This window comes from Tenrec ecaudatus, chromosome 15 (genome assembly GCF_050624435.1).
Source record: "Tenrec ecaudatus isolate mTenEca1 chromosome 15, mTenEca1.hap1, whole genome shotgun sequence".
In the NCBI taxonomy this organism is placed as follows: domain Eukaryota; kingdom Metazoa; phylum Chordata; class Mammalia; order Afrosoricida; family Tenrecidae; genus Tenrec; species Tenrec ecaudatus.
The window spans coordinates 18,936,204-18,952,618 of NC_134544.1; the positions used below are offsets into that span (position 1 = coordinate 18,936,204).

At 48.7% G+C, this 16,415-nt stretch overlaps 1 protein-coding gene across 1 annotated transcript in view; it reads left to right on the plus strand.

Moving 5' to 3' along the window:
• The window catches only part of ATP8B1 (ATPase phospholipid transporting 8B1), a 119,985-nt gene that overhangs the window by 49,512 nt on the left and 54,058 nt on the right, over nucleotides 1-16,415 (plus strand). The window contains exon 2 of the mRNA XM_075532625.1: nucleotides 8,791-8,997. Within this exon, the coding sequence (XP_075388740.1) occupies nucleotides 8,817-8,997 (181 nt within the window). The 5' untranslated portion in view covers nucleotides 8,791-8,816. The remainder of the gene's footprint in view (nucleotides 1-8,790; nucleotides 8,998-16,415) is intronic.

The window sequence follows — 16,415 nt, forward strand, 5'->3', positions numbered from 1 at the left end:
CTATTCATGGCATGGCTGGGGTAGATGGCAGGAGGGCCTATTCATGAGAAATGGGGCATGAAACCAATTCGTTATAAGAGGGCCTCGCTCCCTACCTTTCTCCAAATACACAGATGGCACGAGGCATTTCATATAAGGTCAGAAACCAGTCGTCTGGGCGAGGGTGGCAACAGTCCTCCTGGAAAGATGAACATGTGCTGGCTAGCTGTGGCCTCAGCTGGATGGCCTGCCCCCTCCCGCAGCTTCCACAGAGGAGAAACCCTTGAGTAGAGCGGTCGTCACCAGCTGCCCAGATGACTGGCCTCTCCTTGTTGCTCCAGCACATATTGAACTCTCTCGACTCTTTGCTTCCTCAGCTCTAAATTAAAACAGTTGTTGTCTTCTGATTGCCCCACCGTGATGTGATAAAGGGTAGTTAAGGCACTGGGCGCAGTCACCAAGGGCACGGACTTTCAACGAGGGATTTTACTCCAGGTACTACCTACGTGTCCCTGGGCAAAGACCTCAGGCTCTTATTGCCCGTGGCTACTCTGAAAAATGGGCTAATTTTACTATCAGCAAGTGAAATGAGGTCAAGAGTGCTTAGTGTAGTATCTGCTTGTACAATGGCTTGTCAGCCTCTGTGGGGTAAGAAATACCTTCATTGTTTTAGAAAGCCTAGGTCAGGGTCTTAATCATGGTGAGGATAAGCCCTGAGCCCTATCAGGTAAGGAGGAGAAACTTAGAGACCTCCAGAATAGATGGGATTGTATATCAGGGGGAAATCCACCGCCAAGGCGTTGACAGCCCTCTGTAGTATTCCTGAGACTGTCAGTCTTTATGGAAGCAGACAGCCTCCTCTTTCTCCCACGGAGCAGTTAGAACCACAGACTTTGCCAATAGCAGCCTGAGAGACACATAAAGTGATAAGTGCATAGCTGCCGTATGTTCTGGGTCAGAAACTTCGCGTGTGAACTGGGTTATCTTAGAAGAGTTTGTAATTGAGGTTGAGTCCTCTTAAGTGGCTTTAAATACAGCAGATGACACAGTGACTGTATCCTACATGGCTGTCTTTGCTATCCCACATCTGAGGCCCAGGCGGAAGCGGCTCTTTGAGTGGGCCATACGCATTCATGACGCCATGGCAAAGTGTCCCGAAAATATATCGAGGCAGTGTCCCGATCACGTGGTGAGTTCATTGTTCATGTACTGTGTTCATCGAAACTTTGAAGCCTGTTTGCACATTAAGAGGTGTGGTGGGAGAGCTTCAGATTGTGTTTGTGTTTGCAGTTGAAACCGCAGGAGCTTTGAAAGTGGGTTAGGTAGGAATGACTGGGCGGGGTGAAGAATTATGAACTTTTTCAAATCGCCTCTTGTCACGAAGCCTGCCCAAGGCCTGTTAAGGCCTGCTGTCCTTAGTGCACAAAGCAGGGAACTTCCACACGCCACCCGAGCCACCTGCCCTGAGTGCGTCTCCACTCCCCATCTCACGATTTTTCGGGGGGGGGTGACCTTTCCCAGGCAGATCCCCAGGACTTCCGAGGTGCCTCGGGCAGATTCGAACCACTGACTTTTTACCTCTGTAGCCATCGACACCTCGCAGGACTCTGCAGTCAGTAGGTGCTGTTCAGAGCCTCCACATGCCACAGAGCAGGGAGCGTTCTCAAGAAGAGGGGATTTCTACTCCTGTCAAGGTTTCCGGGTGTGGAAACCCACAGTGGCTGTTTCCCACAGTGCTATGCGGCTGCTCTACACGGTTGCCATGAATTGGAATTCAATTCGTTGGCAGTGGTTTTTTGCATGCTTTCTTAGGAGAGAGATGGAATCATGCTTTTACTGAGGTATGCGAAGCTCCGAAGCCCATTTCTGCCCTCCCATCCCAACTTCCAAACAATCCCTTCTCTGAGCTTCCTTGCACACTGCTGGTTTCTCTTCTGTTGTCATTTGCAAAGAGAAAGCCTGGTGTTGAAGCGAGGGTGGTGGGGAATGTGAGCAGGCCCCGAAGGCTCTGATGTGGCTTGCTTCCTCCTAGGAGCAGCAGCTGTGTGACAACGCCTGTGGTTTGCGGATCACACAGACCTGGGTGAGCCCTCTGCTCTCCCAGTCATGCCCTGGGAGACAGTGTCTACCTGCCCCGCTGCCAGGATGCTGGCTGACATAAGACTTCCCTGGGGACAGGGGCAGTAAAGTGAGGATGTAGGTGGATTTGATGTGAAACAAGTCCTTTTATGAGTACTCAGGAGGATGGCTCACTTATTTTTCAATATAATAACACACACTTACTTGTTAAGTACTCATAGTATTTATCCTGACACGGAAATCAAACCGAACTTCCAACTCAGAAAGCACCTGGTTAGTGTACATTCCAAGCAGTCACTGAATCACACATCTAGTTGGAACCTACACAAACAAACTAAAGAACTGTTTAGTTATTCTGTATCAAACAAAAAAGTAAAGGTGTCGTCTAAATATCATGCAAACAGAAAAATCCTTGACTACTGCTCCACGCTGAATGATTAGACACACACACTAAATCTCTGCATAGATGCACTTTTCCTTTTTAGGGTGCTATTGAGGAGCCCAGACGGTGTAGGGGTTATGAGTTGGACTCTGAACCACATGGTCAGCGGTTCAAACCCACTAGCAGCTTAGTAGGAGAAAAATGTTTCTATTCTCAGAAACAAAGTCTCAGAAATCCACAAGGGCAAATGTACTCTGTCTCACAGGGTCTTCATGAGTCAGCATCAACTCATGGCAGTGAGCTGAGAGTTTTCATTGTTTTGAATATACACAGCTCCACGTAAGCCCATCTGAGTTTCTACCTGCACAGTTCAGTGGCATTGATCGCATTCTTTAAGCCGGGCCAGGACTTTCACTCTCCTTTCTGATTGGTTCTTCCCATATCAACAGAAACTCGCCCTCAAGGTTCCTGTAATCTTCTGCGGTGGTGTCACCAATCAGATTCCATTGAGATAGTTCTTAAAAGGACACAGTGCTCCAGGCAGGCATTCTTTATTACTTCTGCTAAACTCCAGTTCATTTTTTAAAGAAGACTTCAGGGGATAATTCTGGTTTCAGGGTTAAAGATGATCTTGGGGCAAAAGCTTCTGAGATTCAGCCAGCCTCCATGGGTCCCTGGAATATTCCTTTGTGTTTTGGATGCTGTGATTCTAAGCTCAGGGATTGAAGTTTGGAACACGGCATGAACTAGAGTAGGCGTCCTCAAACTGTGGCCCGCCGAGGACATTGATCCGGCCCACCGGGTGTTTTTGTCCTGTTTGGTTTTTACTTCAAAATAAGATATGTGTAGTGTGCATAGGAATTTGTTCATAGTTTTTCTTTAAAAAAAACTAGAGTCCAGCCCTCCCACGGGTCTGAGGGACAGTGAACTGGCCCCTTGTTTTAAAAGTTTGAGGACCCCTGAACTGGAGTATGGCTCTGTTAGAAGATGCGCAGACACCGTATCCTTACCCGAAGCGGAGGCAATGGTGTGTTGGACCACACACATTTGAAAGTGTGTGCTTTCTCTAGTCACACAGTTGGGAAACAAGCTCCCAGTGCCTGTATGATTTCTTCATGTGCGATTTGTCTGGCTTGTGGTCATTGGAAGTCGACTGCCTGTTTTGTTGTCATCTCTTATTGCCTTTCCCTTCGTGCTGGGAGTCAGCAAACGTTATCTGTCAAGGGCCACAGAGTACATAGGTTAGACTGTGAGGCCATGCGATCTGTTACAGCCATTCCCCTCTGCAGTTAATCGTGCAAGGTGGAAAGGCATGAGCAGGTGCGTTCCAATAAAACATCATTTATAAAAGCAGGCAGTGGGCCTGATTTGGTCTGCTGGCAATAATTGGCCATCCCAGATGACAGGGCACTTAAAGGTAGCGGCAAAAGTGACTCCTGCATACCAGGAATTTTGCTGAGTTCTGGTATTATAGTCATGCCATGGCCAAGAAAGTATGTCCTCACTTTGGTGCCTCCAGTACCATAATGGGATGCTGAGTTTTTGTTTCTGTTTTTGTGCCTGGTAAGCCCTTAAGAAGTGCCTTTTGCACGGCTATAAATGACGTACAGGGCTTAACATATCCATCTTATCTGATGACTGAACTTAGGTGCTCCTGTCAGCTGGCTGCCAACTTTCAGCCTTCGTTCAGTGACTGGTCGGCGTCTTTATTGTGCGAAGGTGGGAATGATGGTAAGTGGATGGTGCTCTGAATGTGGCAGCTCTCTACTCTGCTGAGCACTTTACTGAAACTTTATTTATTGGCTCATTCACCACACTATTGAGTGGCTGCCATGTGGTCGGCCTGGGCTTTCACAGGCCAGACTCTGTTCTTGTAGAGCTTGTGGTCCAGAGGGAGAGGCAGATGGCCAGTATGCAGAAACAAACATATCATTACAAATCATGGGAAGTACTAGGAAGGAAATTGAGAAGTAAGGGGCCAGGAAGAGGAGGGCAGATATCTGCTCAAAGGCATCTGTGGAAGGGGACATTGGAGTTGAGACCCTATGAATAAGCAGTTTCAGCTATGCAAAGAATCAGGTATCTGACTGCAAGCTAGAAATGGCATGTGCAAAGGCCCGGGGGCAAAAAGAGCACCCCTGCTTAGGGGACTGAAAGCAGCCCTAGGACTAAGGAGGAGTGGGCAAGGAGGAAGTTGTATGCGGTGTGCAGAGTTCTCAGAGTGGAGTGGAGCTTGGATTTAGACTTCAGTCAGAAGCCACAGGGAGCCCTGGTGGTGTAGTAGTTACAAGTTGAGCTGCTAACCACAAGGTCAGCTGTTCAACCCCACTAGCTGCTCTGAGAGAGAAAGATGAGGCTTTCTACTCTTAGAAGGAGTTACAGTCTTGGAGACCCACAGGGGGCAGTTTTACCCTGTCCTTTAGGGTCACTATGAATTGGCTCAATGGTAGTGAGTTCGATTGGTTTCGGAAGAAGCCGTATGGAGGTTCTGAACAGGAGGATGGTGTGGTGCTGGTGACTGGGTGGCTATTTTTAGTCTCAGCTTGGAGCTCGCGGCCTCTGTCTCCCAGCTCGGTCTGTCCAGCTCTGGCCTGTGGCAGCTGGCTCGGGGTGAGTTGTTTGGTTAAGGCAATGCCTTGCTTACTTAGGATCACATGCATGTGGGTTGTTGTATTATCCCTTTTTGTTTGTTTGCTTTCGCCTTCAACCTCAAACGGCTGGATACAGACTCAACGGAGGAAATCAGTCGAGAGACACTGCAGTCTGGGGAGCAATGAGGAGAAAATAATTGCTTATAAACCATTTCAGTGTTGGTGTTTTCATACCTTCGTGGCTTTGGTGTCTCCTCCCCCACTCCCTGCCCCCACAGAAAGATGAGATCCTCATTCTGCCACTTAGCAGCTGAGGCTCAGTCTCTGTATCTGGCAGGTCGATGATACCATGGGCTGTCGTACATGACATGTAGTGAGGGCTCAGTAAGTGGGAGCCACTTGTATTATTTTTGTTTTCAAGGATTCGGGGTGACTTTTTTAAAAAATCATTTTATTTTGGGCTCATACAATTCTTATCACAACCCATACTTACATCCACGGTGTCAAGCACATTTGTACATTTGTTGCTATCATCATTCTGCAAACATTTTCTTTCTCCTTGGGCCCTTGGTATCAGCTCCTCATTTTTCTCCTCCCTTTTATCCCCCTACCCATGAACCCTTGATAATTTTAAAATTATTATTTTGTCATGCCTTACACTGTCCGACGTCTCCCTTCACCCATTTTTCTGTTGTCCGTCCCCCGGGGGGTGGGGGGTGGTTATATGTAGATCCTTATGATTGGTTCCCCCTTTCTACTTTTCCACCCTCCCCGTATCGCCACTCTAACCACTAGTCCTGAAGGGATCATCTCTCCTGGATTCCCTGTGTTTCCAGTTCCCATCTGTGCCAGTGTACGTTCTCTGATCTAGCCGGATTTGTAAGGTAGAATTGGGATCATGATAGTGGGGTGGAGGAAGCATTAAAGAACTAGAGGAAAGTTGTATCTTTCATCATTGTTGCACTGCACCCTGACTGGCTCATCTCCTCCCCACAACCATTCTATAAGGGGATGTCTACTTGCCTGCAGATGGGCTTTGGGTCCCCACTCCACACTCCCCCTCATTCACAATGATATGATTTTTTTGTTCTCTGATGCCTGATACATGATCCTATTGACACCTGGTGATCACACAGGCTGGTGTGCTACTTCCATGTGGGCTTTGTTGCTTCTGAGCTAGATGGCTGCTTGTTTACCTTCAAGCCTTTAAGACTCCAGATGCTATATCTTTTGATAGCCAAGTACCATCAGCCTTCTTCACCACATCTGCCCATGCACCCACCTTGTCTTCAATGATTATACTGAGAAGGTGAGCATCATGGAATGCCAGTTTAATAGAACAAAGTATCCTTGCATTGAGGGAGTACTTGAGAATTTAACATGCTACTTTTGAAAACCAGTTGTTGGAATTTTGGAAACGCAAAGAATAAATTACGTGTATGAGAGAGAATCGTATGGATTCACCTTTGACCTGCATGTGTTGGGCTTTGCCGTGAAGTTCCCTCCCGTCAGTCTAATTGCTTCACGCTGTCCCTCATGCAATATGCCAGGGTGTAGTGAAGCCATCTCTCATTGTTGGGGGACCCAGGCTGCTTCTAGGGTTTATGGCTTTACATGAACGGCTGGGCAAACATCCTCCTGTAATGTTTACAGCCTCCTCGGTGTCCATTTATGGTTATAAATTTTACTGTAGAGGCTTACAATGCCCGAGTTGGTACCAAACGGGCAACCTGGTAAATAATTTCCTCCAAGAGAATTGCCTCCAGTGAGAACAGGTTAACACGCCGTAACACGAGAGAGTCAAGAGGAACTTTCCTGAAAAGCCGTTGTTGCCGATTTCTGTACAAGTGATCAAAGAGCCCGCAGTCCTGGGCAGCTTGGGGGCTGCAGGCACACCTGTGGCGGGGTGGGGCCATGGGAAGGACGTGCCTAGCCGGCGATGGTCATCAAGCACTTTACCCGGGGTTGGCACGCAGTGAGCTGCTGGTAGCACCCACTGAGCACTTAGCAGTGTGGCGCGCACGTACATAAGGCCCGTCTGTATCTCTGCCCTCAAGTCACCTGAGATAATGTGTGCAAATATTTTCCTAATAGAAATAGAACTGCGGTTGGACTGGTTACTCCAGACCCGGGGAGTGGGCAGTGGGTGCCAGGCACAGAGAAAGCCATGGGCAAAATGGGCAGATGGCAGGTCACGTTTCACATGGGTCACCATGCAAAGGCTTACTTAGAACATGGACGCTGGCAGCAAGCAGGCCGCTCAGAGCAGGGCTCTGGAGCTGTGCCCTGTCCATGTGCGACATCAGCTGTGTGGAGACCCAGCATGCAGAGCGGTGGGTCTGTTTCATATTCTTCTTTTATTTTTCTTTAATCATTTTATTGGGGTATCTTATCACAATCCATCCATCCTTCCCCTGTGTCAAACACATTTGTACATATGTTTCCATCATTATTTTCAAAACATTTTCTTTCTACTTGAGCCCTTGGTATCAGATCATTTTCCCCCTCCCCCTCTTTCCCTAATGAACCCTTGATTGCCTGTCTTTTTTTCTCTCTCATGTTTTATACCAATCGCTGTCTCCCTTCACCCAGGGTTTCATTTTCTTTAATGAGTAAGCCCAAAAATTTTTAATGGAAATTGTATTGTGGTCAATAGAGCTAGCAACAAGTTTCCCATGGTAACCATTTTACATATGCCACTTAGTGAGTGACATCAATGAATTCCATCGTGGTGGGCCAGCATTGAAAACAAAACGAACGAACTGGAAAGAACAGTTGCTGAAGGGTTGAGTGCATGCATGGTGACCTCATGTGGGTCAGAGTAGAACTGGGCTGAGTTTTGGAAAGTTCATCCCCAGACCTGTCTTCCAAGCTGCCTTTGAGTGAACCAAAGTCTACCCGGGGACCCTGAGCTACATTCCTACGATCCATTTCCAAAAGTTGTCATCACATGCATCAGCTCCCCTTCAGCAGTACATCCCGGCCCCCTCCCACTCCCACCTCTGAGGGTCACTAACAAGATTCGGTCTCTAACCATTAACCTATGTTATGTATTTTTATTTCAACAACTTTATCGGGACGTAGGTAATCCGCAGATGATAGAGTTCAACCACATGCTAGATAGTTCTTATGCTGAGGCCCCTATAAAGGTCGTTCTGTGAAGTCTGGTTTATCTGACCCAGCGTGTTGTTTTCAAGGTTCATCATCTACGTCTTCATTGTCTCTGAAGGCTGGTTGTAGCCTATTAAATGGATTCCCTGGTACAGACCTATAACTTGTTTAAAGTTTGAATACTCGTTTAAAAGCCAGAGAGAGAGAGAGAGAAACCCTGGTCTAGAGCTAGCTCTGTGACTTCTTATTTACGTTCTCATATAAATAATGCTGACAGGCAGAGAGTGGGTATTGTGTACATAGGAAACCACACTGGAAGGGGATGTACTGTTTGTAACACCCATGTTATTTGTGTTAAAATACAGCATTCCCACCTTAGGCTTTATCTGAGCATAGAATCACTCGTTAACCTTGGCAGTGCTATGGGATCAGCCGCTCTGTGGGAGAAAGAAGGGGCTGTCTGCTCCCATAAAGACTTACAGTCTCGGAAACCCTAAGGAGCAGGTCTACTCTCCTCTGTAGGTCCTCTGTGAGTTGGAACCGACTTGGTGGCCGGAGCGATGGCTTCTGAGGATGCTGTACAGGTGCGGGGCTTAACCTGACACGAAACGTGAGTGATAACTCACCAGAGTTCTCCTTTCTTGTCAGCCAGCTCATCCCAATCCGCCGGCAGAATGAATTTGGAAAGAGACTCGGAGACGACCTTCGAGGAGGATTCGCAGCCCAACGATGAGGTGGTTCCGTACAGTGATGACGAGACCGAAGACGAGCTGGAAGACCAGGGCCCCACCGTTGAACCCGAACAGAATCGAGTCAACAGAGAAGCAGAGGAGAACCGGGAGCCATTCAGAAAAGGTGAGATCAGCAAGACACGGTGGTCACCCGTGCCAGTGGTCATCACATCTTCGTGTTGGGTGGTGGCCACATGTGCCAGGGATTCTTGGCCCATGTCACAGTCAGGAGCTGTGCCCTGTCCACGGGGAGAAATCAGCTCTGTGAAGGCCCAGCATGCCTCTCCTCCTGGACGCGGGGTTGATGGGCCAGGATGAGGATCCATCATCCTCAGGATGATAGGGCTGGAAGCCTGGGTCCCACACATTCAACAGAGAACATAGAAATGTCCAGTTGGTGTGTATGTAGTTAAAATGGACTGGATGTGGAAGAGGTTGCCTGTTGCCACAGTCAAACACGAAAAGAGTGTATGCGCCAACCAAATAATCTTTGGATCTAGACTGATTGTATTGTTGAATGGTTGGTATGAGTTATATAATTAAACACGCATACAAGCTTATTTCATACTTGAAGGCCCTACTAAGATAAATGTGCATGTGTGTGGCATGCGCACACGTGCATACATCCCAAAAGCAACATGCTTGGATACAGTTTACCAAACAAGCAAAGGATCCAATTTCCGTCTAATTGCCTCCAACTTGTGACCATCCTGTGTGTGCCCCCCGAGGACATTCCACAGGAAATCAAGGACTCTGATTTTTTGGAAGTAGATCCTCTGGCCTTTCTCCCAAGGTGTCTCTGGGGTGGTCTCAAACTGCCAACCTTTTGGCTGGTGGTCAAGCGCTTCGCTATTGGTCTACTAAATACACTTCACCAAGCCCAGGTCAAGAAATGTGTTTGCACAAACCGCCGTGTGCTCCCCAAGGACAGCTTTCCACAGACTCAAGCAGCCCAACTGATGGGCCCATGGGCAGGTATGCTGGATCCAGTCCCCCCCCCCCAGGAGAGCACCTGCTCCATGGCCAGGATGCAGCTTTGCCCAGCTTCCAGCCTCTCAGCACCTACAGCTTGTTCCCGCTTGAGCCCTCTGCTCCGGCAGAGGGGCCTGAAGCTTCCATTCCTCTTGCTCGCTCACTGTGAACACAGAATGGTTCGGACTTGTTGGCAGGAATTTCCTCATGGGTCCCTATTTGTCCCCAGAGGACTTCTGTGCAGCCATGTGTGCCACCTTCCTGCTTCAAGTCAGGGCAGCTTCTGAGATGGGTCTAGGCCCAGGGCAGGCCCGCAGACCTTCTATCGTAGCTATTCACCTGGGTCTGAAAAGAGTGTGATTCACTCTAACAGAATAAGACTCACTCTGTGAATTGTGTCTCAGTCTGTGGCTGGCTTTTCTGTTCCTTTTCCTAGGGGTTCTCCCACCCTGGACTCCCCGTGGCCCCACATGTGTCAGGGTAGACCTGTGCTCCCTAGAATGTGCCAGAAGCACAACCCCACAGCTGCCTTCTGAGGTGTCCCTGGGTGTACTTGAATTTGAAATCTCTCCGCTTGCAGCCAAGCACCCCTGACCATGTATACCACACTGTGTTAGTCTGGGTAGACTAGAGAAACAAATTCATAGACACTCATGTGTATAAGAAAGAGTTTTACATGAAAGAGTAGTTGTACATTGAGAAAACATCCCAGCCCAGTCCAGATCAAGTCCATAAGTCCAATATTAGCCCATGTGTTCAATACCAATCTATTAATTCCTCTTCAGACTCAAGCAACACCTGCAATGATACCGAATTCAGGAAGATAACAGGCTAGTGGGTAGAAAGTCTTGTAGATCCAATGGTGATGGAAGCATCTCAGCACTGGCATGGGTATCCATGTGGCTTCTCCAGCTCCAAGGCTCTGGCTCCATTAGTATGTCTCCATGTGGCTTGCCAACAGGAATATGAAGCAGAGAGAGTGTGTCTTGCCTCCAGGGAGGAAGACAGGAGTTCCCAGAATCCTCAGGAAAAGGCCATGTCCACCCAGAGTCCTCATTGTCTATGACCTGATTGATAGGCTAGAACCCACCCCTTCACAAGTTGACAGGAGATTATATAACTGCCACACACACCCAGGCTCTCTGGAAATTGGAAGCCAGGCCTTTTCTTTTTGAACCTGAGATTCACCCCAGATTTCAGGTTGGAAGCATTTTCCCCCAGTCCCTCCAATTCCTCTGACTGACCAGTTTCCCACTCCTAGAACACCCCCTGATAGTGTTCTGTTTCGACTCTGTGGGCTCACTTCTTCCCAGGCTCAGTCAGAACCACCTCTGGTGTGTCTGGCTCCCCCGAAGCTGCTATCACCACTGTTGTGCCCCTTCAGGAAGCCTCGGGGCCTTTCTGCCCTGGGTCACTCCTGGTCCACATCTCTCCTTCTGAGCTTCTGCTGCCTGCTGCCGGGCCATTGGCAAGCTGTGAGATCTGGGCGTGTGAAGCTTTGCCCTGCTCTGGCCCAACTGCCCCCAGCTCCTCTGTGAGTCAAGGGCCTCCATGGAAGAAGAGACAGTCGTTCAGGCTAGTCCCATCCCCTGCAGGTGTCAGAATCTGACAAGGGCATCCACCTGTACACCTTGTTGGCCGTCATCATACTTGTCACCAACTTTCCATATCCAATACTTAGACCCCTTAGACCTGACTCGGAGGCCCTTGGGTGCTTCCAGCTAGTAACAAAAAGTTTGGTGGTTTGAACCCAACCAGTAGCACCCTGAGGAGCCCTGGTGGTGTAGTGGGCTTTGCAAAAGTCAGCTGTTCAAAACTACCAGTCTCCCCTCCGGAAACCCGCCAGGGCAGATCTACAGGGTCACTGTGTTTCGGAATCGAGACTGCGGCAGTGAATTTGGTTTTAGAGTAGCATTTTGCACGAAAAGACTCGAGAACTGGCTCCCACACAGACTGTTGTTAATTGCTGTCCGGACAGACTCCCAGTGACTCCCTGGGTGCAGAGTAGACTGGCATTCTGTAGGAGTTTCAAGACTGGGAGTTTGCTGGAGCAGAGCGGAGGGTTTGACCTGCCAGCCTCTCGGCTTGTCGTCGAGGATTTAAACATTTTCCCCGGTACTGGTCCATAAAGTGTAGAGCCAAGAAAGACCACTGGAACGGGTCTGCTCCAGTGTAACATGTGTGCCCATCATTAGTCACAGTCGACAGACGAGACAACCCACTTGACTCTTCAGCTTCCAATCTCATCTTTGAACTTTGGGTTAAATAGTTTGTGTCCCAAAGCAATTGTCGGTTGCTATCAAGTTGGTTCTCACTCACAGTGACCTTACGTCCAACAGAACACAGTACTGCCTGATCCTGCACCATCTTCTCAGTGGTGGCTGCACTTGAGCCCATTATTGCCACCCCAGTTAGTCTTATTGGGGTTGGGGGGTGCTTTTTGATGACCCTTGGCTTTACCAACCATGAAAGATCATTTAATTTCTGGATTGCTGCTTCCAAGGGTATCTATTTTGGACCCAAACAAAATGAAGCCCTGGACAACTTCAGCATTTTCAATATCATGATTCTGCTTATTGGTCTGATTGTGAGAATTTTTCTTAATATCCTAGAAGGTCTTTAAACCGTGATGACAGAGTGAAATGAAAATGGAAAGTACTGTCAGTCTGTCCAGGGAGGTGGCCTCTCCTAGAACAAACAGGTCCAGGCTAGCTACAGGTAGAATGAGGATGAAGTAGCCCAACAAGTTCACAGGGAGTTCTAGTTGGTTGCCCAAATAGTGAACAACATATTTCTTCCTCATTCCTCCCCACTGCATGGTTCAGTTTCATAACCAAAACCTTGGGATCGCTACTGAATGTGGCTACCTGGCAGGTTGACAGGGGGATGGGCTCAGTGGATTGAGACCAGGACGCAGGGAAGAAGTCAGAATTGGGCACCTGCAGAAGTGTCCAGCAAGCCCACTGAAGGTGGAAGTTCCCATCTGTTTTTACCTCACTCTGGTGTTCAGTCCCTTCCTTGGCAGTTCTGTTTATAGATCATCTATTTTAGGAGTGGTACCCTCAGAACCCTGCTGGTGTAGTGGTTGCACATTGGCCTGTGCTCTGCAAGGTCAGCAGTTCAAAACCACCAGCCTCTCCAAGGGAGGAAGACAAGGCTTTCTACTCCCACAAAAAGTTACAATCCCAGAACCCCACAGGGACAGTTCTACCCTGACCTAGAGGGCATTGCCTCCGTGGTGATAAGTTGAGCTTGGTTTATGGACCCTCAGAACACAGACCTTAAAAGAGCTTAGTCTTAAACTTGCCTCTTCCTGGCTTTTCCCCTGCATGGCTGATGTCTGTGCCTAGGGATTCTTGTGTATTCTCATTTCTCAAGAACCCTATCCACCGGCTTCTTCCATGACTGTCTTTATGGTTCACACACCACCTCTGCCATGCTCAGTGCCGCCCCCTCTGCCCTATGTGCTCCACACTGCTCCTCTCTCCCCTCTGCACCCTACTCCTCATTGCCCTCTTCCTCCTCACGTGGGCATTTTCTTCATGAAAACTGCTGTCCCCTCTCTCTCATCAGCTGTCTTTCTTGACCTTTGGCATCCGAGATCATTTTCCTTGGGGACAGACTTCCTCCCTGGGACAGTGGGCGAGCCTGCCCCACTCACTGGGTTGGTAGGGTAACACGAGACACTGGTGCCCGTGGTGGCAGAGTGGATGGAGAAGGGGTGGGGGGAGTTGGGTTTCTTTGTGGGGGAAGGGAGAGTAGCTGTATCTACACAGAGATTTCCTTTCTAGACAGTGCTTTGAGAGGCCTGTTGAAAGGGCTTCTCAGTGAAGGAGCTTTGTTGTGTGCTGTGCGGATGAAGAACACCCAGAGCACGTGTGCACAGGCCTTTCGAATGGGCCCTGGGGTTGAGATAAGCCCGGAGACTTGACTGCCGGAACTGCACACATAGCTTATCTTGAGGAAGGGTGGACTCGGGAAATGAGGACAAAGCTTTCCTCTCATTTCTTGTTGCGCCTTCCAGGGTCTTTCCCAGAGTGTCACCCGAAGACTACAGCCTCTGCAGTGTGCGGGGATCCCCTCAGACCGGAAGCTCGGAAATCTTAATTCCCCTCTTGGGGCTGGGGGTTTTCTATGAGCAGCAAGGGACCCAGAACAGTTTGGGTTTGAAAGAACCCAGCTCAGTTGTATTCAGCCAGAGGGTCCCCAAATTCTGGGGCTATGGGAGGCCCTCGTTTTAGGTTCCCAGCCCATAAGCCTGGTGTCCCTGGGATTGTCCCTTGGGCAATTTTGTGCTTGGCCAGAAGTCAGCTTAGATAGAATGTTGTTTTTTCTCTCGGGGCATGGGATGGTGGTGGTGGTAGTGGCTGTCCTGGCTATCCCTTATTTTGCATGAATCGGGCTCTACCTGCTGAGGCAGTTCACCATGGCTTTAGTCAGTGACCTCTACACCTTCCTGCTTGAGTTCTTCTTGTGATTACTCCCAGCCTCCCTACCAGTGGAAATAATTCCTATTAGAAAAATTAATACGAGACTAAATGATCCCCTTCTCAGAAATGCTGACCATTCCATTATCCCTGCTGTCAATACCTCTCAGTCAGAGTCCCTAACATCTCAAAACCAAAGCCAAATTCACTGCCACCAAGTTGATTCTGACTTACCGCCATCCCACAGGCAAAATAGAACTTCCCCTGTGGGTTTCTGAGCCTGTAACTCTTCACCGGAGTAGAAAGCCACATCTTTTTCCAAGGAGCGGCTGATGGTTTTGAACTGCTGACCTTGAGATTAACACATCACCAAGGCACCTTCCCCTTACATCCCAGGGCTCTGTAACACACTCCTGGGCCCACGGAGATCTCACAGCTTGAAGGGAAATGGTTTGAGTATGTGGGTGTGGGTAATCCCAAACCTAAAACTCAGATGACCAGATGGAAGGTGCCCCTCATGCATGATGTTCATGAGATCAGATCAGGTGCTAGATCAAGAACTGGCAGTCCAGCCAAGAAAGAGGCCAACCAGATGCAGGGTGTAAAGGAGGAGCCCCACGCCTGGCTCTTTTCTTTTGCTGATAGTGAGATGACCACTTGTTTCTGAAATGGCTAATTTTATACCCAGCTGGCTGGCCATGGGATGAATTGCTGTCAGCAATCACGCCTAACTGAATCACATCATCCCCTCAGCATCTCCCTGCACAGTCTCACTCAGACCCATGGAGGACATGAAGCTTGTTTGGTGGGAGTGACAAAGGCCATTGCTGGAAGAGCCATATTAAATCATTCCTGGCATGCATTCCTCCACAGCCTGAACCCTGCCTTCTCCCTCGGGCACTTGCTCTCCTGGCCAACTTTCCAGAGAGCTGTTTGTCTGCCATCTCATCCTCTCTGTCCTGTCCGCTGGCTCTTCTCCCCCATGGCTTGGCTCTTGGGTGTGTATGGTAAAAATATATATAACAAAACAGTTCCCAAGTTGACCGTCTTTTACAGGTAAAATGCAGTGACAGCTTCTGTCCATCATGTTGTTAAACTGCCATGCTGTTCTCTCCCAAACTGTCCCACCACTAAGAGGACCTTGGTTCCTTCGACACCAGGGATTCCCAAAATGGGCACCGGGTAGATTGCAGGGAGGATGCAAAAGCAGATACTTCCATTTTATCTGGGATTCTGGACTATAATACAGAAGCTTTTTGTTGCTAGGAGGTGCTGAGTTTTTTGTTCGTTGTTTTATTTTCCTAAAAAGGGGGTGGTTTGGGACCCTATGCCCTAAGCGATGATTCCAAATTTCCCCTCTGCCAACCTGGAAGCCACTGATAAGTTTTCGTCTGCCTGCTTCATAGAAAGGGGATTCTACAATATCTGTCCTTGTGGGTCTGGCTCCTGCCAGTTCACATCCTGTTTTCAGGGTTCATCCATGTCATAGTAGGCATCCAGACTCCACTTCCCTATATGGTGGAGTATTCATCCACTGTGGGCAAGGGCACAAGGACAGTTTGATGGGTCCCACCATTTGACCTTGAGGAAGGCGCTTTGAGGTAGTTTATTGTGCCAACCTGGTCAATAAACACATGTGGGGTTAATTGAAGGGTGGAGGGATAAATGGTTCGGTGAGCTTCACCTTTCTAGTTCTCGGGTCTCTTGCTTTGTGATGGTCAGACCAGGGTGCAGCTGCCTTAGCCAAGTCCCTGCATCAGCTAGCAAGGCTCACTTCCTGCAAGACATCCCCGAGGAGAAGCTGCATGGACCTACCCCGATGCAGCCCTCAGTGCTGGAGCAGCCATGTGGAGATCCCTGCCAATGCTGATGCTTACACTTTCACTGATTCGGCTTTCCTCCTGCAGTCAACATCATAGTATGTGTTTTGTAAGATGGAGGAGGACCTTGTGGATAGGTGTCAGACATGTGGGTTAATGTTGGATTTGTGGGTTTGGGCAGCACTGGGTTGGGATGTTGTCTTGATGTGCACTTAACCTTTATATAAAACTCTCTTGTATACGAGTTTCTGTGGATTTGTTTCTCTAAAGTACCCAAACTAATACGGGTTTCATCTACTCTCTCTCAGTTCCTTAATTGCTCT